This window comes from Hetaerina americana, unplaced genomic scaffold (genome assembly GCF_022747635.1).
Source record: "Hetaerina americana unplaced genomic scaffold, ioHetAmer1.1.p SCAF_1219, whole genome shotgun sequence".
Taxonomy (NCBI): Eukaryota; Metazoa; Arthropoda; class Insecta; order Odonata; family Calopterygidae; genus Hetaerina; species Hetaerina americana.
The window spans coordinates 1-27,669 of record NW_027286314.1 but is presented as its reverse complement, the minus strand read 5'-3'; the positions used below and the strand labels follow the sequence as shown (position 1 = coordinate 27,669).

At 37.7% G+C, this 27,669-nt stretch overlaps 1 protein-coding gene across 1 annotated transcript; it reads left to right on the top strand.

Moving 5' to 3' along the window:
* The first annotated feature begins 667 nt into the window (after positions 1-667).
* On the top strand, positions 668-26,769 carry LOC139685953 (structural maintenance of chromosomes protein 6-like). Its single transcript, XM_071583088.1, has 13 exons — positions 668-910; positions 1,046-1,238; positions 3,659-3,846; positions 4,759-4,934; positions 6,966-7,100; positions 7,174-7,390; positions 9,973-10,143; positions 17,235-17,425; positions 19,988-20,153; positions 20,274-20,387; positions 22,244-22,471; positions 25,343-25,476; positions 26,467-26,769. The coding sequence occupies exons 1-13, from the start codon at positions 668-670 to the stop codon at positions 26,507-26,509; spliced, it is 2,199 nt and encodes a 732-aa protein (XP_071439189.1). The 3' UTR covers positions 26,510-26,769.
* Positions 26,770-27,669: the final 900 nt, after the last annotated feature.

Here is a 27,669-nt window from a genome sequence, read left to right as displayed (position 1 = left end):
ATCATTTCTTTTCTTATGTATCTTAATTGAGCCTGTGTCTTTGCTCCTTTTTTGACGTGCCCTGTATCATGTACATACACCACCCACCTGGTATTTTTGTATTGTGATCTCTGGGCAAGTAAAAAGTAATAATAATAAACTCAATTTAAAACCGGCCCAGTCCCAGGCCTACTTGCTGGTGCAGGGGAGCCTTTGTTGGCAGCCTGCAGGACCCGTTTGATGGGCAATTATGCCTGTTTAGTTTCATCCGTGATGAACCACTCATGTTTTTGCATTCTTTTTGACCCAGGATTTTCAGATTTGTTCCCCTCGCGAAGGGCCACCAGGCCACTAGCCATTCGTTTTAATGATCTTATCCTTGAATTTTATTTTACCTTTCCCGAAGTATGCCAGGTCTTTAATGCTAAATATCCACCTTGGTGAACACCAAAGTTAGATATCAAGACCATGTTCCACGCTCACCCTAAAGCGTTCACGAACGACTCGGAATACCAGCGTCTCATTAGTGCTTTCCTCAGATTGCACTCTGACCTCGCCCCTTTGTATTCAGTATGATGGATCAAAGTCGGAATCTGCATGGACCTGTGCGGTCATCTTCCGCTAAGGTGGGGTCTTAAAACCTAAAACGTTTTGCAGAATATTCACAGCGGAACTGTCGGCTAACAGAATGGCCATAAAAGGAAATAATGGCTCTTTCATTATCTGTTTGGACTCGTTGAGCACCTTAAAGTCCATGTTGGTCTTCTCACCAATGCACGTGATAGTTCAGGAGATCCATCATACCCTTCAGAGAAAGGGGGACGGGGTATCCTTTATATGGACTCCTGGTGATGTGGGAATACCTGGCAATGAAAAAGCGGACAAAGTGGCGAAGGAAGCCCTGGGCAAACTCGAGACCGATTCCACATTGGTACCCGTGGAGGATCTAAAGGCCGCCTTGCGGAATTTAATTTTAAACCAGTGGAAGGAAGCTTGGTGGTTCTTACACAAGAAGAGACTTAGGGCAAAGAAATTGGGCATTTCGTCATGACCCTCCTCCATGCAGAAAAATCCGAGGGAAGAGGTCGAGGTCACGTGCTTGAGGATGGGGCACTCTGCCCTCACACACTTGTACTTCTTCATGGAGGAAAAAGCACTATCTCCCTGCAATGATTGTGCCCTGATGGCGAAACACATCGTTGCACAGTGCAATAAGTATCAAAGGGCCAGAGAAAGTTTTAAAACAAGGGGAGAGCCAGGTAATATTTTAGGGGATGCAGTTATAACATTTTTGAAGGGAACTGGCGTAATGAGGCAACTTTTGTTGTGGTCTCTTTATTTTTAATGGATTTTGTTTTCAATATTTATATATTTATTAATTATTAAAATTGTGTTGAGGTTTTAAACGTTTTGGCTGGGGTGCAAAATGAGCATAGTCATTGATGCACCTTGAAAACCCCCAACACTACCACTGCTGAAACTCGAAAAATATACACATTCAAGGACACTGCTCTCACAGTTATAGCACCATTGTACCATGCATATTTCATATTTATGTATACCATCTACATCATTACCCTGCGAGCCACCAGAAAGGTGCGTGGCAGGGGGTGCAGCACCCGGAGGAAAGGGTAAGGGATGAGGGGGTTAGGGTTTTTCAAATGGATGGGGGAAGGTGGGGGGAACCTGCAAAAAAATATATAAATATACTAGTACAACCATGCGCAGTCCCTACCTTGTAGGTCAATACGTATTGTGTCCAGCTGACTCCTGGGAGATATCGATTACAAGCATTCTGTTCTCTTATTGTTCTTGATACCATGGAACTAATTATTTCATTCTGCCATCATGAGAAATTCTAAGGAAGCATGCAGCCTCACTTTAAAATTCAGTTAAACATCCCTGATACGGGATGTCTGGAGAATGTGCAGCATGATTAATGAATGCAAGTGATGTCCTCTCTTGTCCACACAGTGACGTGTTGAGAGTTTGCAAAATGTCTTTGAAACTCGGGAGGCATAATCCATGATAATTCTGAGCTGGCATTATTGTTCACAGATTAGTTTCTCACATTCTTTAAGCCCCAATGGTTTGACATACTTTTCAATGGAAATGGATTGTCGTTTATGTGAGCAGTTACCGTTTGCACTAAATCATCACCATCAGTCTTCTCTGCGGTCTCGTCCCTCGATGGCAGGTGTCTCCTTATGGTATCATCATTTAATCTGAGAAGGAGTTTTAAAATAGATGTTTCATTTGTATTAATAATATATTCTATGCTGCTTACCATTCGAGAATCTTGGGGGGCCATTCAAATCACGATCCACGGCCACATTATCCTCAACCAGTTTCTTACCTTCCAGCCAGTTTCTTAGAAATATATTGCCTGCAGCAAGAGATCCACCTGTTGGGTGCTGAAAACTTCTTTATCGTGATTGCAGCAATTTGGAGGGACTACCATTGTGATATGTTCCCATCTACAAAATTGGACCATGCTTATGGCTTTTGTTATCGGGCAAAGTGGACATTTTTGAGCTTGCGTTAGTTGGGACTCTTCAATTTTTCTTGGCAATAATCAAGTCTAGAGTAGATACAGGCAGTTTTAATTATATTAGTATTAATTTGGTGATGGGGGTGCTCTGAATTTGTAAATTGTCATTTTCATCATCAGATCAGATGGCGTGAATTCCTCTCGGGTCCTCCACTGGGTTATCTCGTCCATCTCGGCCGATGTTTCTATGTCTGACTCGATCGTCATCTTCAGGGCTTCTGAATGAACTTTTCAGATTACCCGCATTAGTCAATGCTCTCGTTTGGTATTTATCCACCTCTTCTATGATGTACAGTCATTCTTCTGAAGTTTGAAATTGTTTCATGAGAAGTACAAAGTGAAGAATGAGAGATGATAATCCCCTGGGAATTTTAATTTTTTAATGTATTTTATAAGGCTACTCCTATTAGATCAACTTGGTCATTATCCTTAGTGTATGAGTGGGAGAGGCCTACGCAATGGTAGGGGGATGCTAGATTGACTGCACAAACAAAATAATGGCCAGCATTTAAGTCATTACGAGTTCAGTAATGCTCGGCTCATCTCCTATCTTCTGATTTTAATTGCCAATATTTCAGTAAATGGTGTTCTTTCTATTTGCACATCTCAGAGATTATGTAATGCCAGAAGCAAATCAAGTGGAGAGCAGGTGTGCTATTCAACATTAACAGGCAAGGATGGAAAGAGTTGCAATGGCTGCAGGCTTTCATCTCTTCTGGGAAGAATCCTTAAATCCTGTGCAAGGCAAACTAAAGAAATTAGGATATTAGAATGTATTTGGCTCTATTGGCAGCCATTATTGTACTGCTTATTTGGGAGCAATTGACGCGGGAACATTCCAGTCTAGGATTAAGATTTTTAAATAATTGGTTCAGTAGAAAAATTTTTGTGAGAATTGATAACATTTTTTAAAATGGGTAAAATTCTTGGCCTGAGTAAAAATGACCCAATTCCACAAATTGAAAAGTTGTTAATTGTCAATGGCACTCTATTATAGAAAGTTATAATCCCAAGGAGGGAAAAGATGTGGACCCATTCCATTCTTTGTGTGAATTTAGAAATGAATTTAGTGTGGTGCACTTGACCAGGCCAATGTGAATTATGACACCAATTCCTTTTTTTTTTTAGGTTCATTCCTCAAAGTCAAGGATAAAAGTTGGGCTCCTGCAGTTGAATCTGTAATTGGAGGGGACAATTTAAGGTCATACATTGTGAATGACCATCAAGACAGAAAAGTTCTTTACAATTTGATCAAAAAAGTTACCAGAGGTGGTGGTCCTGTTCCATCAGTGGTAGCCACCAAATTTATGGACAAGGTATTTTTCGCAATCCAATATTTTCATTAAAAGTTACTACTGTATGTATTTCCATTTCCGCCCATGAGGTGCACTTTTTACTGCTCTCAATCAGCCTCAGAGTCTTATGGGCCAGGGGTATTCTGGTATAAACTCAACCTATACGCGCAAGCAGATTCGTTAGAAAAATACTTAATAGTAAGTATTTTCCTCCTGCATCAGGCTTAGAGAATGGTTGCCTTAATTACAAATTTTTGTAATATCACTGTTTGGAGTCAATAGTATGCAACAGAGTTTTAATTTGTCATTGAAAGTACTTAAAAAGCCACAGCAATCATGAATATATACAATGTCACACTTTCAGTTTCATGTCACTGATGATGCCGAGAAACTTAATATGTGCTGGGCCAATGATGATGTCGCCCCTCTGTTAATACGTACGTACCTTGTATCCCTCCCAATAAACTTGAGCCAACAGGCATTCAACATTATCTAGTATGAAAGTGTCATAAAGGCATAGAAAATGGTTGCTTTTAATACGGATTTCATTGTATCAAAATAATAACAGAAACTAAGCTTCGCATGAAAAGTTAAAATGATAATAACCTCATGGAATCTAAGGGGAGAAGATTGTCTTACACAGCATTGCATTTAAACTTAAAGATATGACGTCCAGAATTTTGATTGAAATCTATGTAGAAGTAATCCCAGAGCAGTCGACCACCTGAAATGTTGCCCTAAGGAAAAGAAAGTAGCTACAAAATGTTTATATAATCACCTGTAAATAACAATTAGTAACCTGAGGCAATCAAAAATATGTGCGCTTAGCCATGAAAAAAAGCCATTTGATGATTTCCATGTTTAAAGTAATGTTGATTTTTCATAGTTCACTCATATTATTAATTAATCAATTTTCACCCATTTAACTCTTAGATTTATGACTACGAGAGTCATTCTGTGAATTGTCCGGGCTATTCCAATGTTTTGAACATGCTGGAAGTGAGTGACCATATTGTTGCCAACTCTTTGATGGATTTATTGAGCATTGAAACTACACTTTTGGTTGACGATCCCAGAGCAGCTCGTGAAATGATGATGCATGAAAGGAAGTAAGTGAAGGATGGTATGAAATTAATCACAGTTTGTTTTTGCTCATTCAAAATAGCGGTTTTTATTGTATTTTAGGAATAGAGTAGTTTAAAATCTTGGGCCTTCTGTGCCACTTCAGCAGATTGGGTGTGATGACCCAATCTGCTGGAAACAATGAGAGATGGTTACTTTTATTTATAATGTGTGGGTGAATTGTTATGCATTGTGATTATTCGTGTATTCCTAATGTTTTATTTCTATTTTATGTTAATTCAGAACGAGCCAATATCAATATATTCCCAATAACCAATCCCTGATATTTTGTTGATTTATTACATACATTGATAGGTTTGAATTATTAGAAGATTTTCGGATTCCACCCGTAAGCACTTGGCAATAAATCCGATATCACCAATGCATCATTAAATTCTTCAATAAATTGAAACTGAAAAGTCAACTTGGATCAAATCATGGACCCGAAAATTGTTTTCTTGGCAGATTTCACCCAAGTGTTTGCCCACAATATATGCCTTAAATGCCGTGTGACTTTTGTCACTTTTCTGCAAACACTTTAAATGTGAGTCTGATTTAGTAGTGCCTCCCAAACGAGGAACTCTAGCATGTGAGCAGCGTGACCTTGAATGGGAATCCGTCACATTTTGAATGTCCTTGCCGTATTGAATGCATTATCTCAAGTAAATGTACATTCTCTCTTTCGATATTCCACCAATTAAGTGTTTCAACTGAAAAGTCAGAAATATTGGAGCCAATCTAAAATGTAAATGGAGTAACTTCTAAAAAGATGATATGTTTTGTAAGGAAATGCACCATCAATGACAAATAGTCGTCAACTGAGTGGGATGACTGTAAATCTGTTGTCCATGCAACTGTTGTGGCCTTCTCCTTCTACTGCTTGGCAACGCCCTTTGCTTTGTTGTGGAATCTGGAATTGTGCACTTAGAGAAGGTCTGGTGTCAGGGCAAAACATTTTGACACTTCTTTTAGTTAATCAAATCAATGAAAACTTGAAAGCCGCACCAAGTAAGGAGAATAAAAATTGCACAAAAAAGCAAACTCAACAAAATCTTAAGTGTGGCCAAAATCTCCACATATGGCCATTGTTTTCAAGTAGATTGAATGGAAGATAGTTGGGAGCCAGCCTCTGGCCAATTACATTTGTAATTGTAATCCCACAAGGATGGAAGATGATGCATGCATGACTATGTAATGCCATTATTAAGAGAAGTAGAACTTGCATTTCGTTTGGTGCCAATTTTGAATGTGATTCCATCAGTACTAAAGAGGTTGAATTGAAGAGTTGATGATTGAATACAAGTATGTTTTAATCACAGATTTTTTTGTCATCACTCAAAGATGATGTTGGTGCAACTAGATGAGTAAGTTCAGCAATTGTAGCATTTTTTTTTTCAAAATTTTAAGTTTATCACTCTCAAATTCTCCAAAATTAGTCTGATGATTGCTTTTTGAATGCATTTTCTAGTTTGTTGTTGAGTGAGGCAGACATTTTCCCTCCTTGAAACACATGTACATAACAAAGTTTACAAGATTTCATTATGCTTTTGAATAAAATAATTCCACTGATCAGCCTTTCTCAACAGATTGTGGCCTTGTGCATTTAACATGGCCCTGGTAATAGTACAAATCAGTGGATACTTTTCAAAGATTGAGAATTATATGCATCTGTAAGAACCAAAATATTAATAATCTAAAAATATAGAAAAAAAATTTCCAGGGTTGTGCGTTGTGGAAAAAATATTGAATTCTGACACTGATACTAGTATGCTGAAATCTATTCATCAACTGGCATTTACTATATATCTGAATTCATTATTGGCACTGCTGTAATTTTAATTTCTTCACTGTAATTATTTGACTTGGCATTCCATTTAATAATATGTAGTAAAATTATCTCTCTAAGGATGCATTGATTAAAGTTGAAGCTCAAGAAATAGGCTGAAAATGTCTTAAAATTAAGTATGCCAAGGGAATGCCAAAGAATAACTACCTACTTTAATTCATCCAATTTGCAGCGTTCCAAAGAATTGTAAAAAAGTGGTGACAAAGTCAGGGGATACCTACTATCCTGATCCAAATTATAGATGTTATTCTGGTGATGACCGGACTCAGGCTAAGTTCCTTCAAGTCAGTGTTGAAGATGCCAAAAGGTGGGTTCAATTTTGTGGAAATATATAGTCATCCATATTCGTACCGCCTCTTTATTCTGCTGTCCATTTTCAGGGAAATGTTGGCGGAAATTACTAGTGTTAAAAAATGGGCCGAGAACACGCTCTCCCAGAAATGTGTTGTGGGCAAGCGGATACAACTGCACAAAGGCGAAATTCAAGCAGCCAAGAAAGTGTTGGATCAACTGAGTAATAAGAAGTTATCTCTAAAGCAGCAGATAATGGATTTACAGAGGAGTGACCCTGTTGATGCCAATCAAATTAATTTCTGGGTAAGGTGAGAGCTATTGAGACACCAGTCAGAGTTGTATTTTTAAAAAAATAATGGAACCCTGTAGAAAAAAGTCCCTTCTCATCCCTCATTCATGATATATTTAGGGTTCTCATGCAGTTGCAGTTATTATTAAAAGTCATGAAATAGCCATGGTGTTTTTTGTAACTCCATCAAGTATCTCTAACGTCAAACTCTTGTTGAAATAATGCTTGGTGAACTGATTTCCCCCAAGATTAATTTTGAAATTATCTTTGCTTTAAGTAGGCCCACCGTGTCAAATGAAATTTTTGAAAACTTACTGATTACTTGATGTATGTTTTTTGGAAAAAGTCAAAAATTTGAAGTGAGGATTCACTCTTGTGTAAGAGAGATCCAAAATGGTTCTGAAAGTTTAAATGTCAATGTCTTAACTTTGGTTTATGGGATGACTAATTTTATGCATAAAAGGTGGATATTATACGTCCCCTTGTGTTTTACTGTTGGTGTATTGATTTGTACAAATATTTCTTCAAGATCAATATATATTTTTATTTTTCAGGTATTAAGAAAGCTAAATTTCATAGTTATTAGTTCTATGAAGTTATCAAAATGTGAAGTGCAAACCAGTAATTTCTTTATTTTTGAGCATGTAATCTCACACCCATTGTCTCGATTGATGCCTTGTAGGCAATCACTCTATCCATTATATGATCAAATCTGAGTGTTTTATGGTGTGTATGGGCATGAATTATTATTGTGTAATGAGGTAAACGTACAAAATGTGGTATTTGTTCTCTTTGTAAGAAGCTCTGTAGTAGTAGCTGAGGACTTCTTCCAATTTTATACATTTGTGTTTGAGTTAACTTGTCCACCACTGATATTATATTTCAGCAAACAGTGGACTCCTGATATAATGAGTAAGACGTGTAATGATAATCTCAGTACTATGAATAATACCAAAGGTACAGTTTATTGCCCTTTGATAAACATGGAAAATAAATCAGTAATAGTGAAAACTAACAAAGGCACCCACAGAGGTTGTTCTGCATGAGTGATTCAGTATCTGCTTAAACATAAAAATAAAAAATTAAATCTTTATATGATTGCCAAGAACACATTTTCAGCTGTCTCAGCCTGCTTATAAATCCCGTGAATGTGTGCTTTTCATTAGTACTTAATTTTCCATAGGACTACATTTCAGTTAGTCATTTATCATAAACAAATTTAGGTTAAAGTTATGGTTGTCCCTTCAGAGGTTTCTGTGGTGTGGATTAGAGGAGCTCTGCATGCTTTAAGGATTTGAATCGTGTTTTTTGACGTGGACTGCCAATAGTTTCCCCAGCATTCCATCCTCAGTCTTTAGGTCGAAGGTGGATTGCTGTAATTGATTTCCTCTCCTGGATTGCTAGCAAGACTGTTGTCAGTCCAAGTCAATGAGCACATTGAAAACCAAAGAAGCATGCAGAGCTCATGTACGGTTCTGGATTTTTAATGCCGTCCAAAGTTTCTGCATAAGAGGGATTCTACATTGAGAGAAAAATTGTTGTGATGGGTCGATTTGGGACCAGAGAAGTATAGTTTGGTTGCCAAAATCTGAATCCTGATCGTAATAGGATGTTTGAAGATATGGTATCAGGATTGTTCGTATAATGGGGATGGAATGGAACTCTTTAAAACCTCTTCATTGTAAACCTCTTAACTGCCCGAAAACTTAACGTGTCTCGCCACAAGGTGGTGGATGCAGAGGATTATTTTGATATTCACTAGCAAAATTCTATCACCCATAATTGAGTCCATATTTACCTTTCCACCAAAAGAGAATGCATAGCATGAATGTGATGTTTTATTTCCATATTTTTGTCAGAAAACAAGTTTGATGAAAATGTGGAGCGGTGAACAGGATTCGAGTGATTGAAGGGGTATTTTAATTTGTTCATATGGATGTGTTATTTCTACAGTAAATTTGCATATCAATGAAATTGTCCTTGCCTATTTTTATTATCTTCTCAAATGTAGGTAATTTTGCACCAGGAATATGACCTCAAATATGACACAACTGCGTCTACCATCTTCAAAAAGTTTTGACCTAGTATTTGCAAATAAAAAAATTATTATCAATTTTGAAGTCTTTGCAATAATGAATTATATTCTTAAGCATTCCAACTCATGATACAGACCTCTACTCAAATGATGTGGTATATTTGTGATATGGAACTAGAGTAGTCGCCAAGATTGACCACCAGAAATGTTTATACATGCAACAACAGTGTGACATTAAATACTATGAAACCCAGGAAGGTCTTAAAAATGTATGGTGCATTTTCATTCATTAGTCTGATACAGGTATACTTATGATCTAAAATGCCTACAGTGACAGCTATAATACCCTGAAAAGTCATAGGAATTTTCTAATAAGTAATTACTAAATGCCAGTGGTGATAATGGGAACTTGATTTAGTGGAAACTTTTTTGTAGGGATTGTGAGCTCTTGTTAAATGAGATTCCTCCGTGTGTGTTCACTCAGAGTGATAGTGCCTTTTTAATATAATTTAATTCTATTCCGTCGATTATTTTAAATATTTAATATTTTATTTCTTTTAGGTCGAAGAAAAGAACACTCTGAAAGCCGAGCTTGAAAATTTAGAAATATTGTCAGAACAATCAAAAAGTGATTACAAAGACATTGAAGATTCTTACAAAAATATGGTGGACCAATATAATGCATTGAAAGAAGAATCTAAGAGCAAGTCCCGGGAAATAGATTCAATGGTGGTAAGTTTCTTTTCAGTATTGTCATCCATAATTTGCATTATTTATTTATTTCACGTTAATCGAAAGACAGCACTTCAGCCTATACATCGGATTTTGAACAATAATATAACAATAGACAATTACTAACACCCAAGCCCTAGAGGGAGGAAAACCTACGTAGGCGGGAACGCTGGGAATGATTGAGGCAGATTACTGGAAGTGACGGATAATCAATTTATCCTGAATTAAAGGCTATTTTGACCCTTAATTTCTGTATGCTTCATTGATGTTTCCTGTTCATGGCGCCCAGGGTGTGGGGGCCAAGTGGGGAAACGGGGGGGTACGTGGGCATAAGGTGGGAATTTGTAACAATTTTGCCAACCAGTCACCATTTGGGGGAAAAGGTGAGCATTTGCTTCAGTAAACTAATTTTTATGCAACTAGATTGCTGAACCAGTTGAGTGCAAATTTCCTTTCAGGCTCCCATTGCTCTGGGTGTACGATCTGAGCTGGCATACTGTTTGCAACGTGACAAGGAGGAGCTCTAAATGCCATCAGGGCTTAGATTTATGGTTGAATTTCACCCTTTTAAGGAGTGAGTCGTGATATTAATGCTCTGCATCAGACTTGCAAAATAAAATCCCATGAGCTGTAATTGTAGTCCTACAGGTGGGTTCTCCTCATTCTGCCATAGATACTTAGGTTGCTGCTGGCTTGTTTTGTGCAAGGCCAACCGTCATGTCCCATACATCAGAACTGTGAGTAATATTTGACACCAGTACAACATATCCAATGGCACAAGATTATAATGTGTATTATGAGGGTAAGGTGGAAAGTTCTTCGCCTGAAAATGAAAGACTGTGATTTTCAGTTCAAAAATGATTTTATTTTTCTATGTGTAGTCTCCCTTGACTTTAACACACTTGGCCCTGCATTTCTTCAACATCAGTATTCCTTCCCGAAAGTTAGAGTCTGGAAGGCTGTGAAAATATCCATCTGTGGCACTCTGAACTTCTTCATTGGACACAAAGAACTTCCCAGGAACAAATTTTCCAAGTTTGGGAACAGATGGATGCCTGAGGGTGCTTAATCAGGGGAATTAGGGGATGGCAGATCAAATCGTACCCCATTTCCCATAGTTTTCCCATTGCCAATGCGACTTTGTGAGGAGGTGAATTGTCCTGGCGAAAGATGATTTTTTTCTTCTTTAGGCCTCCCCTTTACAAACAGTGCTCAATGAAAAACAAGAGTATTTTTTCTGCATTGGCATATGACATTGGATGAAACATGGAATTGATATTACGCATCAAAATCAAAGCAACGATCCTTGCGGTGGATAGAGGCCGATTCATAAGCTCCGAAGAAGGCAAAGACAGTGCCATCTGCACGGAAGCTCATGGCATCTGTTTATTGGGAGTCAAAAGGAATTCTGTTGATCGGCTATCTTGGAAAAGGTGAAACAGAAACTGGGGACCATTAACTTTTCTGTTACCATTCTAACCTTCTCCTGAAACTGGGTGCAAAAATTCGTGATAGTGGACGTATCTTGCGGAGGGAGGAAACATTCTCCACCAGGGCAATGCACCTGCCCACAAAAGTACCGTGGTGATTGGAAAATTGATGGATTTGCGCTATGAAGTGCGGGAACATACACCCTAATCCCTGGATTTGGCTCCCTCAGACTTCCCACCTCTTCTGAAAACTCAAAAGTTTCCTCGCTGGTCTCTGATTTTTCATCTGATTGACTAGCAGTTGCAGCTGCTGGCGAGCACTTTGCAGCACTACTCGAAGAACACTACAGAGGGTAATTGCACTGGAACACTGCAGGATGAAATGTATTAATATTAAAGGTGATTATGTTAAAAAATAAAACGTTTTTGAACACAAAAATTGTCATTATCACCATCAGGCCAAGAAATTTTCAGATTACCCTCATGTTTGGGACCGTAGGTTGTCCAAATTCAAATAAAACCAGATTATCCACAAATTGAGTAGCTTCAGGCGTGATGTGGTGGAAGTCAAACATAATGAATAACTGATCGAAGCACTTTTCCACTTGATAACATTTTTTATTTATTTTACGACCAGGTTTCAATGTATTACATCATCCATGATGATGTTATACATCGAAACCCAGTCCTAAAATAATAAATGTTATCAAGTGGAGAAGTACTTCGATCAGTTATTCAATAGATTATCCACGGTTTTGATTCAAGTTACCCTCATGGAAGGCAGGAGTCGGTCCTCAGGTCCATTAGTAAGTTTTCTGTGTACATGTCTATATTAGTGATTTATATTGTTGATTGTAATATGTTATGCTCAATACATAAAATTTGTTTACCTAGATTAAAAATTAGGCTGGTACATAAGGAATTCTTCAGAACTCAATTCAGTGTCTTCCACTTATCACTTCATTCCAAGAAAAAGCTATGGGGGTCATTAAATAAGTCCTTGAAGAATGTTTTTTCAACGTAATCTACCGGTTAAGGTAGGTTTTCGGATGGACATTACTAATTAAATAATTTGTGACCCCTAGCAAAATGCAACATCCTACTCCACATCAGGTCCCTCTTCAGCTCTGAGTATCTTCTTCCTCCCTTCATCCCGTCCAACATCCCTATCCTCTTCCTTCCCTTTCCTCATTTGCCTAACATTCTCCCCTCAATTACAGTCTTCAACATCCCCCTACCGGTCAATACCCCCTTCATCCACTTTTCCTGCCTCCATAGGATTGCTCCCAACAAACCCCTCTCTTCGCCCACCATACCAAGTACTTCCTCGTTTGTTTTCCTTTCATTCAAAAAGCAAATTACCTTGAGTGCACACACACACATAATTTAACACAAAATCATGCGGTATGGCAAACAAATTCATTCATACAGAAATAGATGTAAGGAAAAGGGATAGGAACACACATGAAGGGCAAACACAGGAGAGGTGGGGAAAGCGGAATCAAGCAGATCACAAATGTAAAAATATTTCCTAGACCGGGATTTGAACTCTGGATCTTTCCACTTGACAGGCGGATGCGCTAATCACTTGAGCTATTGAAGAAACGTACTTCACACAGAGATTTGCAGGTCTTATATATTGACCAAATGCCCCAATTCTTTGGCCAAGAAAAGGCATCAGGGGGCAGTTTCACCCACCAAAGCAGAAAAAAATGAGAGACAAGAGGAAGGAAAGTAGGTAAGCAATCATACAACATCATAAAGGATAGGAGCAGTGCGTTTTGTGGCACGCATAGCGAGAAGAAAGAGACGAGCCACATTGGCCAAATACATATTCAAACACAAAATCCCACTGCATGCTGAACAAATATAGAAATATGTACACACGCCCAGATGCACGGCATATGTACTTGTTCAAGATGACTATGAAGCCCTGGGCACGCAGTATCTATGCAAATTCATGATAACTGCAAAGTTCTGGATGGTGAAATGCAGTATTTTGGAAGGTCTTCAAAATAGGCAGGTGTTGGCAATGACCTCCTTGTTCGATGTGATTCATTTTCTGTGGGGCCACTTTTTCAAGTTGGGGAAAAAATTCACTGGGGTCCAAATCTAGTGGATGTGGTGAGAATTCAAACTTGAGTGTCGTTATTTTCTCCATTGAAACTGCACAGCCGTGCACCCAAGCACTGCCGTGAGAGAAGAGAATATTTTTCCTTGCCAAATGAGAATGGTTTTCCTTTGATTTCTTCACGCAACCTGTGCAGTTGCACTGCATAATATATATACTCTCCGTTTATCATTTGTCCTTTTTGCAAGTAATTCACGTAGATGACTCGATGTCATCCTGAAAATTCACGGTCATCATTGTGTCGGCTTATTTCACCCTCTTTGCCTCCTTTGGAGCCAGACCGCCCTCACTGTTTTGACTGTTCCTTTGTCTCTGGAGTGCAGTAGTGTATCCATGTGTTGTCCACAGTTATGTAGTGATGCGGAAGCTCATCCAGATTGTGGCAAAAAACTACCAAATCAACTGCCAAATCGACCACTTTTTGCTTTCTTTGACTTGCGTTTATTCACCGCTGAGAGAAAATGCTGAACCCATCTTGCCGAGAGGTTTGTCGCACCCCATTTTCCCTTCAAAATGGAGAACACTCTGCCTTGTGATCTGCCTGTGGCCTCGACTAATTCGTGAATGTTGATTATCAAATACTCAAAGGCATGTCTTGAATTTTACTCTCATATTGTCGTTCATTTTGGAATAAGTCACTTCAACTGGTAGTCCCGAATGTTGTTCATCATTTGTGAATGTATGAAGCCTTTTAAAGTCATTTATCCAATTTGAATCAGTGGCAAACGCAGTAGCAGATGTGCCATGAACTTCATGTAACCTGGCTTTGATTTCTTTTGGTGTTAAGCCTTTTTAAAAGAAGTGTTTAATCAACTCACCAAACTCATTTTCTTTCATTTTGGTTAGTTTGTTGCTTCAGTCGATTATGAAAATGAAACCATGTGATAGATATGGCTGAAACTTTAACAGCAGTCTATAGTGAGAGATGAGGCTTACTAAAAGCAAGCATTTTCCAAAACTAGAATATCATCTCTTAGATTTTCTAATTAGTTGTTGAACGGGCCATGTAGTTGGCAGAGAATACTTGCATTGAAGGAAAGTAGCCAAAAGTTTAATGTGAGCCGGCATCTCTGTAACCCCATCCACCTTAGCCCCTTACACTCATAGGTAACAAATAAAGGCCTCTTAATATCCTAAATATATTATGACAGCTCTATCTGAATGTAACCTGTAATTGAATGTAACTTGCATGCGTTTCATTCTAAATTAAATATTTTCCATGTATTCCATGAGCTTGCACAGATATACCTATATTCATCCATATAATACATATACATTTTCACTGATTGATGAGCTTGTTGAAATTCATTTGAAATTTTTGGAACTCTGAGAAAAGTGTATCAAGCGAAAAGCAGGTTATGTTGAAAATTAAAAAAAATCTTCCCAAAATATTTTTTTCAAAGGATATATTGAGCAACCAACAAATAGGTTAATAACAGTCATTGTATGTTTTTTGCAAATCTGCCATGCAAGAGGCTTTGGTACTGATGGAGTACCAGCTGTAATTGATGGTACTTATGAGTTTGCCCAGCAACAATCAGCTTGATGCTGTGATATATACATATATATATCTGCGCATGAATATTTGGGAAAACAGTCCCTCTTCTGTTCTGACAGTTTAGGTTTTTTGAGGAGTGATCTCTTCAAAAGTAACTTTTTCATCCACCTTCTTGTCAGTCTTGGGCTTCACATTATGCAAACTTGTGTAAGTAGTTGTTCAATTTGTGAAACCTGATTCTTCATTGCTTCAACATGCTGCAAGAGATTACTTTTTAATGCTTCCACTACTGTAGAAAAGTCTATTTTGGTAATAATTCATTGAGTGTTTTCCTTATGTGGTGGAAAGGGGTAGTCAGTGTGCTTGTACATTAATTTCTGGGTTGAATTTAAAGCTTCTAGTGCCAATGTATTTAGTTTAACACAATAAAAAAGGAAACTAAACTGACAATCAAAGTCTTAAGTACTTGAATATCGCTATTATCTGCAAATATGTCATAGAAATATGAATATCATAGTGGGGGGAGAAGAGGATGTTGTTGCAAGAAATCAAGGATAGCAGGTAAAATGGATTCAAGGCATATTATGTGGTGGTGCAATGTTGAATGTAGATGAACCATTTCTGTTGATTACATGCAAGGTTTGTTCAAAAAGTATCGTGAATTTTTTAATTTCCCCGGGTTATGTATGTTTGAATTTTGTTTTTTTTTGTGGCATTATACTGTGGTACTTTTGTCTCTCACTTATGCCGAAAAGTTCAGCCATTTTGGATGTTCAGTTAATTGTTGAGAGCTGTTTTGCTTGGACATGTTTTGGCTTGTCTTCGATGTTTGCCTGTTCCAAAATATGGATCAAACAATCTGTATCAAATTTTGTGTGAAAAACAAAATTAAGTGCGTGAACGCATTCCAAATGTTGACTGTGGCATATGAAGAAGCTACCGTGGACCAAAACAACCTCTATCGGTGGCACAAAATGTCCTCAGAGGGCCGAGAAGATGTGAAGGACGAAGAGCGTGCTGGATGCCCGAGCACGTCAACGGCAGACAAAAACATTGATGAAGAGAAGGAAATAGTATTGCCCAATTGTGGAATCACCGTTAGAGATGTTCCTAAAGACCTAGACATATTGATTGGCTCGGGCCGTTCGATTTTTACCAATGGTTAGCCAATGACATGGGTTGCCACGAAATTCGTACCAAAATTGCTCAATTTTGACTAAAAACAGCAACGCATCAACATTGCTAATGACTCTGTCTGCGTCGACCCAAATTTGCTCCAGAGGGTTATAACTGGTGACGAATCATGAATTTATGGTTATGACGTGGAAACTAAAGCTCAATCATCCCAATGGAAGCCACAGCACGAGCCAAGACCGAAAAAAGCGCACCGGGTTCAGTCGAATGTGAAAGTTTTGCGGTTAGTTTTCTTCGATTGCAGGGGCTTGGTGCACCACGAGTTCTTGCCACAGGGTAGAATGGTAAATAAGGAATATAGTATTCTGCAAATTATGCACAATTTGCTCGAAGGAATCCACCACAAACGCCCGGAATTGTGGAAGAACAAAAATTGGCTTTTGCAGCATGATAACGCCCCTGCTTGCAATTTTTGGCCAAAAACAACAAACTAATGATGCCGCAGCTACCGTATTTCCCCAGATCTGGCCCCCAGTGACTTTTTCATGTTCCCGAAGCTGAAGAGGCCCTTGGAAGGACGACGCTACGCTACGATTGACGAGATAAGGACTGCACCAAAGGAGGAGCTGAACAAGATCACAGAAAATCATTTTTTGAAGTACATCGAGGATTGGAAGAAAGTGTTGGCACAAGTGTAGGGGATTACTTTGAAGGCAACAAAATAAGTAGTATTCATGAATAAATACATAATTTTTGAAAAAACACAAAAGTCTCGATACTTTTTGAACAGACCTCGTAACTTGAATAGTGGAGTCTTCCAACCCCTCCAATCCTTGGTGCCAAATGAATGCATCAATATTTTTGTAAAACTGCTTTTTATTCATTCATTTTTTTCAAGAGTAAGTCTCATCAACTGGATAACAAGCTAATGAAAGCTAAATCATTGCTCGATGGAGCAACAAAAAGGAAGCAAGAATGTCTAAAACTCTTGAGAAAGGTGGAACATCAAGTTGCTGAACAGAAAAAGTTAGTTGAGGCAGCTACTGAAGGTGCTTTAAAGTTGTCCAAAGAGAGGATTGAAACTGAAAGGTAAGACATTCTTTGTATTATGAGTTGTGCACAGTAAAAGCATTAATGAGGCAGTCAATCCACTGCAAAAGCTTCCTTTGAAATTTTATCTAAATATTGAGAACCATATATTAGCTAGGAATGTTGTCCTCACACCTGTTATACATATGATTGACTCTTTGATAATATCATCTAATTTTTTGGCAATCTAAAACTTTATTTTTCTTATCTTTGAACAGTCTATCCAAGGTGCTACCGTTTTTGCAATTTGATGTTTCTAATATGTTAATTTTGTCAGTTGTTTGATTTTATTGGATCTTACTAATTGGCAATTGCCTATGTTTATACAGAATAATAGAATGTCTGTTCCTGTTATTCATATTTTTCCCATGTTGAGTTTCATTGTAGTAGAGCTTACTGTTTTAGGTGATCGCACCAATCTATATGCCTGTGGCGCAGTTGTTCTCCAACCTTGTAGTGATGTTACAGTCTGTGTTTATCCTTGAATCTGTATATCCTGACATTGAATTCTTAATACATGGAGCACGGCTGTTGTGAAGTGTTTTCCACAATAACATTTGTGTAACTTCCATAGAGGTCAATGACTGAAAATTTTTTTGTTGAATAAAAATTTCAACCAACATTATTCTTATAAAAATAGTGTGCAGTCTTCTGCTTTCTATTGAAAGTACGGGGAGAGCTTCACATTAGGATTTCCACTGTGAAGAAGCTCCTGGTTTAGTTTAAGATTGCATATTCACAGTGCAATTGCATTGATGTGTCCTTGGAAATTTTGCATCCCACTGAATTTGAGTGCCCAATCCAGTGAACAATCATAAATGTGTTGCAATGGCACCCGTGAATGATGATCCGTTGAATTGTGTCCTCACCCACGCCCCTCTCTCATCTCATCCATGTGGAACGCTATTTATCCCAAAGGCCCTCGAGTTTTCATTGAGTCCTGCATCCATTACTATCAGCTAAGGACTGCATGGTACGCTTGACAGGGAACTTATCCTCAGAGTTTGCTTAATATTCCTAGCAATATAGGTCACCTCAACAGTGTTAGCATTTGTTATTTTAAAAGGAAATGATTTTAATTGGAAGTAATAACCAAGATATTTTCCTCCAGGCATTAATTCAACCATACTACCTTGATCAAAAAGTTCCCGGAATAACCACCGTGTGGCACTCCCATCGTTCCGATTTGAGTTCTGTTTTTTTTGTTAAATTGGTACATCTGTTGTTGATATTCCCTTTAAATCTTAGTGTCATAACTTGACATTTGCAAAAGTTACGTAGCCAAGAGTACATCTATCTCTGTGTGTGTTGGCGATTTTTTACAATTTCAGAAATGGATTTAAATTTGCAACAACGAACTTGTATTAAATTTTGCGTAAAAAACGGATTTAGTGGCGCACGGACGTTGGAAATGTTGGAAAGGTGTTTCGGCAACGATTCTCTAAAAAAAACGGTCGTTTACCAGTGGCACGAGCGGTTCAGAAGTGGTCGTGAGTCAATCGAAGATGATGAACGCAGTGGCAGACCATCGACATCGAAAGTCGGTGAAAAAATTGATAAAGTAAAAGAAATGTTGGTCAATAACCGCAAATTAACCATCAGAGAAATAGCGGAGGACTTGAACATTGCCTATGGATCCGCCCAAGACATTGTGGTTAATGATTTGGGTTTCCGTCGTGTAGCAGCAAAGTTGGTTCCAAAAGACCTCAATTTCATGCAAAAAAGAGACCGTGTTGACGTCGCAAAAGACATGATTTGCGAGGCTGAATCCGATCCCACATTCATCAAAAGGATCATTACTGGAGACGAGACGTGGGTTTATGAGTACGACACGCAATCCAGACATCAGGCAAGTGAATGGCGTTCACCAAATGAGCCGAGACCAAAAAAACCACGTCGTTTTCAGTCAAAAAAGAAGGCAATGCTGACGGTTTTCATGGATTACAACGGTGTAGTGCATCATGAATTTTTGCCAGAAGGCCAGACAGTAAACAAAGAGTATTATTTGGGCGTTATGAGACGTTTGCGTGAAGCAATTCGCCGAAAGAGACCAGAAATGTGGGCAGAAAACTCGTGGATTTTGCACCATGATAACGCACCGTCGCACAGTGCTATCATTATTCGTAATTTTTTGACGAAAAATGCAAAAAATACCATCCAACAGCCACCGAATTCACCTGATTTGGCTCCCTGTGACTTCTTTCTGTTCAATCGAGTTAAAAAACCATTACGGGGAACGCGTTTTAGCAGCCGAGAGGAAGTAATGGAAAAATCGCAGGAAGCACTGATGGACATACCGAAAACCGAATATAAAAAATGTTTTGAGGATTGGATCAAGCGCTGGCATAAGTGTGTTGCAGTCGATGGGGATCACTTTGAAGGGGACAATATAGATTTAGATGAATAAACTTGTATTTTTAATTTTCTGAATAAATTCCGGGAAATTTTTGATCAAGGTAGTATTTCTAACATTTTTTTCAAGTTATGTAATAAATCCCACAGTTCTGTGGTTTATGGTGAAGCAAGCCGGTCAAGTGCGTATTGTTTTGTTTTCCCTTGTAGGTCAGTTGCGGAAATAACTGAAGAAATCAAGGAGTTTAAGAATGAAATTGAAAGAGTCGAACAAATTGAAGGCAACCCCAAGGAGCTCGGGGAGAGGTATTCTGCTTACAAGATCAAGTGTGATGGGCTTGCCAATGAAATCAGTGTACTAGACCATTGTGCTAGGGTAATCAATTTGAATGAAAAGAATACTTGGATTAGAAATAGCTACATGGTTTTCCTGTTAGTTTGGATGAGCTGAGTAAAACCACGTCTAAAATTAATTATATAATTTTCAACATTTCAGAAATTGAAGTCAATGCTGAGCCATCGTAGGATAGTGTATTCAAAGTGCCTGCAGTTACTAGTTACCAGAATGCAAATTTTATTTCAATCTCTGATTGATCGCCGAAGATTTCAGGTATGTGGGTCATTGAAAAAGAATTGGCTGTTCAGTCATTGTTTCGATTTATCATGGGGAAACAGCAAAAAAAGAAAATTGATGCTTTTGAATGTTGCACTCAGATTGAAAACCCATAAGGTTTCATCAGTGTCACTCGTCCAATTTAGTGATGTAATTCTCGTGCTCAGTGAGCGAGATGAATTCCTGAATTTTTTTCAATAATTGAAAGCCTTTCAAATGAAGGCACTGCACTGCTGTAATGATTGCTATTCAAAGAGCTCCAAGATATGCCTGGACAGTTACTTCAATGGGGTCATCCACTGATAAGCATCGAAATGAAGAAATTTCACTCTGTAAAAATTAAGTCATGAACAGGGACATGAGCTCAGATCCCCTCGATTTCAAGCCAAGTTTTTTTAACAAATAAAGCTACAAAGGTGTCCTCTTACATAATAAATTTCACGGATGTTTTAAAGAATCAAGATGTTATGATGAATTATGGTACAATAATTGTCAAAAGTAATTTTAGGCATGCCCATTCAATTCTTATCAGCTGATGACTGTTTAAGTAACTGTTAATGCCTGTCTTGCAGATCTTTGAATCCCTCAAAGGAAAACAGGTTTGTGTTTAACCCTCTTAGTGCGGCGGGCCGATATATCGGCTCTTGCATAGGCTATTGTTTAAATCGCTGTAACTTATGGTTTTTTTCTTTAATAATTTATGGTTTTTGTGCTATCGATAGGGTGAATTCCATAGAATTATGTAACTAATTTTTTAATTTTTTATTAGCAATTTTAAATGCTTTTCAAAAAGTATAATTCTTACTGTAATTTTTCGTTCAGTTTTGTACATGTCGGGAAGCTCAGCCTAATTGTTGGCTCGTTTTTTTTTCTGAGTGGTCTTTCCACTATGAAAAGCCACTGAAAGGCTACTAATCTGTTTTCATCTGTAATCTCTTGAATGTGTTGTGGTGTCGTGGTGTTGATATATAGCTGCTTATCCATCCTATCTAATCAAATGCGCCCTGTGAATTAGATTACATTGTCAGCAGTTCTCTGTGAATTAGAACTTGGTTTTTTTCTGCCTTAAGATTGTAAGCACATTGCCGCAGTCTGAAGGAAAGGGGAAAAGTCCCAATTTGACTCAGTGAAATCAGCCTTTTCAACAAAATCGAACTAAGCAGAGGCTGACAAAAAAATTTGCAATTCACTGGTTTTTCTTTATTTATTTGTAATATTTTCTGCATGTCCCTTTGATTCTTTATTATATTTAAATGTCGTAGTTTAATTGAAAAATGTTTTTAAAAAAAACATTAGTTTTGTGTCTAAAAATCGGAATATAATTGCTAAAAATATATTCTTCAAATTTATGATACTGTAGTAATTACATTTATTTTTCAGATGATGTAAATGTATTACATCATTATTAACTACAATATTATATTTTAAAATAAAAAACTGCATATGGATATCTAAACAAATAACTTCATAATGTTTTTTTTCTAAGGTGATACGTTTTCTTAAATTACCCTTCGCACTTCTCACTAGTACCCCTGAAATCCCCGCCGCACTAAGAGGGTTAAAGTAGGATGTTACCTCGTGGACTGTGGTATAATCCACTTATCTACAATCACCTGACTCTACTGTTATTCGTCATAACATCTTATTCCTTGAAAACCCCCTAGATGTTGTGTCCGGACACTTTGGTCGCTTGATTTGCTAAAGACCATGGCTGGAAAGCAATTTTGCTTGGAGTTTTTGACTCAGATTATGTGGCTTGAAGTTATTTAAATTTAAGGTATCAAGTGGGCATGAACTTATACTGTTATCTTTTCACAAACAATAAAGTTCCATTAAATTGTTCCCTCTTGTAGGGAGGAATTGAAATTGATCATAGTGAGCGCAAATTAGACATCAAGGTCACCCTTAGGAATCCTTCACCAGGTAAAGCAAAGTGTGGAGCAAAGAGGGCAGCTGACACAGGTGACCCTAAGTCATTATCTGGTGGAGAGCGCTCATTTGCAACTGTTGCCTTCATTCTTTCAATGTGGGAAGCACTGGAGTTACCCTTTTATGCCCTGGATGAATTCGACGTGTACATGGTAAGTGATCAGATGCTATTTATCTCAGATAAATCCCTGGGCACAATGCTTGACGTCCAGGTCTTGAATATTTTATGAAGGATTTCATAGTAATGGTGTCGTAGTTGGTGCAGATTGCGGGAGCATAACTTGCTGATTTGCATTGCATTTGTCAATCCAATCAATGAAGTATGCTGCTGCACCCTGTATGACGCTCCTCCCATTCACTCACCAAGTGTGCGGAGTTGTGTCCTAGGCCCAATATTTGGTTCAGGCCCAATATAATGGAAATAATTATAAAAATGAGATGGATTTTTTCCTCTTTTGATTCGAGCTCCAATTCAAGTGTAAAATCATATAAATTTCGTTGATGTTAGGAGTAAGTGCCACAATCATTTCTACTTGGTATATGTAATGTTAATATATGACTATTATGGAGAAAGAATGAAGACCGTAATGAGTATCATATTATTAGAATTAGAAACAAGGTAGTCTTTCATGACACCAACTTTTGTTTGGGCATCAAGAATCAGAAGTTGAGTTCCAAACATGAATATATGTATTGAAACTTCACAGAATGAGCATATTTTTTCCTTAATCTTTCTCGCAAAGCAAAACACTTGTTTAGTGAAAAAATATGCTTGTAAAAATTAATGTAATATATGAAAACTGCTTCCATACTGAAATATAGTCAATTATATACAAGTAAGTTCTTCGTTTGAAGGGAACCTCCTTCCACGGAGGAATATTTTGAGCTTGGGGAAGAGATGGGAAATCTGATGGAGCCAAATCAAGTGAATGAGGCGGGTGTGGCTACCATTTTCCCCTTAGTATTTTTGCCATAGCTACGACACTTGTGTGTGGGCGTGCATTTTCTTGACAGAAAGATGACTTTCTTCCTTGCCAAACCTGATCCTTTTTAGTGTATCTTTTACTGTAGTTGGTCCAAGAGGTTAGCATAGTACTGTTTAGTAGTTGTTTGACCGGTGAGAAGATAATATATCACTAGAATCCCTTTGGCATCTCAGAAAACTGAAGTCATCGCCTTGCCGGCCGACCATATTGCCTTTGCTTCCTTTGGTGGTGGTGAATCGACATGCTTCCACCGCTTTGACTGCTGCTTTGTACATGGGGTATAGTAGTGGACCCAAGTTTCATCTGTGCTCACAAACCGGCGCAGAATATCTTGTAGGTTGCTATTAAAATGGGTCAAATATTGTTTGGAAATTTCCATCCTGATGCGTTTATGATCCTGCGTCATGAGTCTTATCTCCCATTTAGCAGACAATTTTCTCATATCGAATTCCTCTCTTAAAATGTGATATGCCCCTTCAGATGACATCCCTACAGCTTCAGCAAGTTCTCGCCACTTCAGTCGGCGATTCTCCAAGAACACTTTATGCACTTTTGCAATAATTTCCGGGTTGGTGGCACATTTCAGCCGACCGCTACATGGATCATCACCTAAGCTGCCAAGACCAAACTTAAACTCGTTTGTCCAGTTGGCAACAGTTGAATACGAAGGAGCAGAGGCCCCTGTCAGAGTGCTCTTAAAGTTAACATGAATTCCCTTTGCTTTCATACCTTTCTTTACAAAGTATTTAATCACAGCTCGAGTCACAATTTTTTCAATCTTCGCAAATCACTACATGGGAACTGCAACAGACAGACGTCCGTACCACAGATCTCTTCCCAGGGCACTGATGCATTGTGTGTTTACTTACAAAGGATAACTCATTAATACACGGGAAATCATTGCTCTAGCTCTGACATCTGGCGGTGATTCTGAGAACTTTTCTAACCACCCTTGTACATTGTGTAGGTTTGTGGATCATGTTCATCCATTCTCTTGTTGGGGAATTAAGCCACCGAATTCAATTTGTATTCCTGTTTACCCCTTTTTCGAATTCATTTCATGATACATTCCTGAATCCTCATTACTGGAAAGCTTTCTAGAGACATATGCTTTTGCTACCGCTTCAAAATTTTGTAAAAATGTAAATCAACATTACTCTTGAATAAACTTCTGGCACACACAGCCACTGCCTTATCAGGGCAATGCTTTGTACGCATGGTATGATGCCATTGTTTCCCTTGACCTCTGCATTGCGTGCAACCTACTGTTTAGAATTTCACACTTCTTGAAGGCTGGAGGAGTGTCCGAATGGTAAATAGTGGGAGTTTGAAATTCAAATTGCAGCACGAGATGGCATTTCATTGGCTTGTTACTGGGCAATGCATTCTCGTCCACTCTAATTATACGTACAAGTATATAGGTTCGCTTTGGCATCTTTGTCCAGAAGAAACCCATCTTGTAAAAATTGAGAAAACTGAGAACATTTTTAAAACTATGCCCAAAATATTGTTAAACTTTGGACAAAAAAATCGTAAATGATATGTCTGAACACAATTTTGGAAAAATGTACAATCACTAGTGACTTGAAATGCTAGCGGAATGAGTTCCATTCACAAGGAAGTAGCAGGCATGCGATCAGTCTAGGAATCCCCATCTTATCATCTCTCAGTGAGCTAGTCATTTTTGGTCAAAAGGTTTCAGCTCGTTATGCAAATTGCTTGCTATGCTAGGCAGCTTGGCAAAATAATGATGACTTCAGTGTTCAAATAGTACATTAAATAAATTCATAGTTCATTGTAATTATGTGCAGAAAAATATGCTGTGAATCAGGTTGGATGTATTGTTTGAAAGCTATTAATTTCAAAGAGACGGCTATATTATGCATGTTGATGGCAACATGCATTAGTTTTAGAGATAGTAGGTACGGGTGGGACCTCCAACTTTCAATGTATTCCTTAATAGAGACTTGATTTGAAAAGAAGCCTTTTGTTTATCTTTGTAATAATGGTATATTCATCATTACATCTATTTCACAGGATAATGCAAACCGGGAGATCACTTTAGACCTTTTAATAACTCATGGGTTGGATAAAAAGGATTACCAATTTGTTTTTCTCACCCCGCAGCCCATAAATCCATCACTCCAGTCAGATGAGATACACATTTTCAAGTATGTTTGAATTCTTTTCTTTTTCTTGTTTCTTTTCTAAATATTTGGTTCATCATACCATTGCATTTGCCTGTCTTGTAAATTATGGGGTAGCTCATGAGCCAATGAATATTTTGGAATTAGGATGAATTAAGTTTCAAAATTAAATTTGAGATTTGGCATTCCCATGGCCAGGGTTGCTAATTATTTGATGTTCAGTGGGTCCCAACATTTTGCTCAGTGGGCTTTTTGGCTCACTGGGTTTGCTCGATGACATAATCTTTGTATAGAAGTTCAGGGCTCACTTTACGATTAAATACTTTCTTTATATTTGCATACAAATTTGGAAATTTTGTTGCTCATGAGAATTGGATGATTTCCTTCTTATTGTCTTGAATTTAATGACCTTAAACAATTATGTATGCATTGCAATAGTTTCAATGTTTACCATGCTGTAGTATGAAAAATTCTATATATGTTTAGTAATCATTGAAAGTTGTTAATATGCATTGAAAGTAATTAAATATTCCACCTAAGTTGTTTACCCCTGGCAGTTTATGACTAAATATGCAAAATTAAGTTCATTTACTTGTATGACATGTAAAATAGGTTATCTTGAGTGAAATGTCATAAATTATGATGCTAATGTTATTTTAAATTGAAGCACTTATTGTTATTTACTCAATATCATTGACTCTGAGGAATGTAGGAATCCTCTGCATTTGTTTTTCATCAGTGCTGAGCAATTGTTTTAAACCGTCAACTAAAAATGGTAGTTGCAGTATTCTGAACTCTAGCCACCAAAATGTTTTCCCGGCATTTTTAACGAGTCATTGCAATTCTTTGAGACATTTGGAAAATGACTTCTTCCCATCATGTTTGCTCCTTAATATGTTTTTCTCATATATTTTGCTATATCATTACCATGTATTGCTTGTTATAATAAATTTGTGCTTGTTGTAAAAATATATTGTAAATCTATATAAAGTAATAATTATTATTTATTTACAGCTTGGAATGCCACGAAGCCCAAAAAAGGGCAATGTCTCAATAATTGTGCATCATTTCATTATGCAATAAACCGTGTTGAGTATTTATGAAGGTTTGTATTGTACTTTCTACAAAAGTACCTGTTACTATACTTTATTATTATTTTTCAAGTTCCTTTAAATTTTTAAAAAACCTGGTGAATGTACATATGTAATCCGCTGTTGTACGGACAAGCTAAAAGCATATCAGTGTGAAATCACAAGATCTTCATTGTGTACAAATTTGGTTGGCTGAATTTGCATGTGGCGAGAAGCTGTCGAAAGCCAGGTGGAATTCAGTATTACCCTTGTTGTAATATGTACTTTTAATAAATACAATAATTTTGTAAAGAAACAAACTGTTAAATGTCTCAATGCAACAATTTCAGAGTGTCAAAGTCATTCACCTTGATCAGGATTTGAATCTGGATCCCTCGATGTCCGGGTTCAAAACATGTAGCGGATGACTCCGTTTAATGTTACCACCGCGGCATCTCTTTCTTGCAAATTCTTGGAATTTGTTGAATATTTATTATTTTTCATAAATATGTATCCTATTGAAGCATTACATGCCGCCATGTGTCCGTCTAATTTTGTGCACTATTGGTATCACTCCCAGGAGAGGGGAAACTCGAAAAAAGGATGAAATAGGGTATTGAGACGAAAGCACCAATTATGAATTTGTTCAATTTCCTCAAAGGAGGTGTCATTTGTTAATGAAAACTTACTTTCGATAGAATTTTGATTTTTTTATAGTAAATCTGATTTTATTTGAATGAATAACTGTCCTAGTTAATTTTATTTTATATCAATTGGTTTTGGTCAGTGGAGGAAGTATCACATTGATTTTAAAAAATCAAACAACAGAACTTGATGAAATGTCAGCTGCGATGGGATAATTCATACTGTACTGGATTAATATCCCTGCGTTTCTGCAGCAAAAATCCTAATACAGCATCGCAATTGTGTGTGCGGGAAGTATTTTCAAGGGAAGTCATTCATAATGAATGACTCAGGAACAGACAACGGACATTCCGGAAGCATGTAGTATGAATAGAATTGGCCAGTATTAAATGGGTGCTGATTGTCTGAACTAAATGCCAAAAGCAGATTCACCCGTTAGGTATACCAGATAAATGAGCCTATTCCGTCAAAAAATGTTCAATCACGGTGGTTTCCATGGTGT

Bases quoted from the DNA above. Each gene is read 5' to 3' on its own strand.
- LOC139685953 (XM_071583088.1), top strand. From the start codon at position 668: ATGGCCATAAAAGGAAATAATGGCTCTTTCATTATCTGTTTGGACTCG. The intron at 7,101-7,173 runs GTGGGTTCAATT...GTCCATTTTCAG, and splicing joins AGTGTTGAAGATGCCAAAAG to GGAAATGTTGGCGGAAATTA. The intron at 22,472-25,342 runs GTAAGTGATCAG...TCTATTTCACAG, and splicing joins ATGAATTCGACGTGTACATG to GATAATGCAAACCGGGAGAT.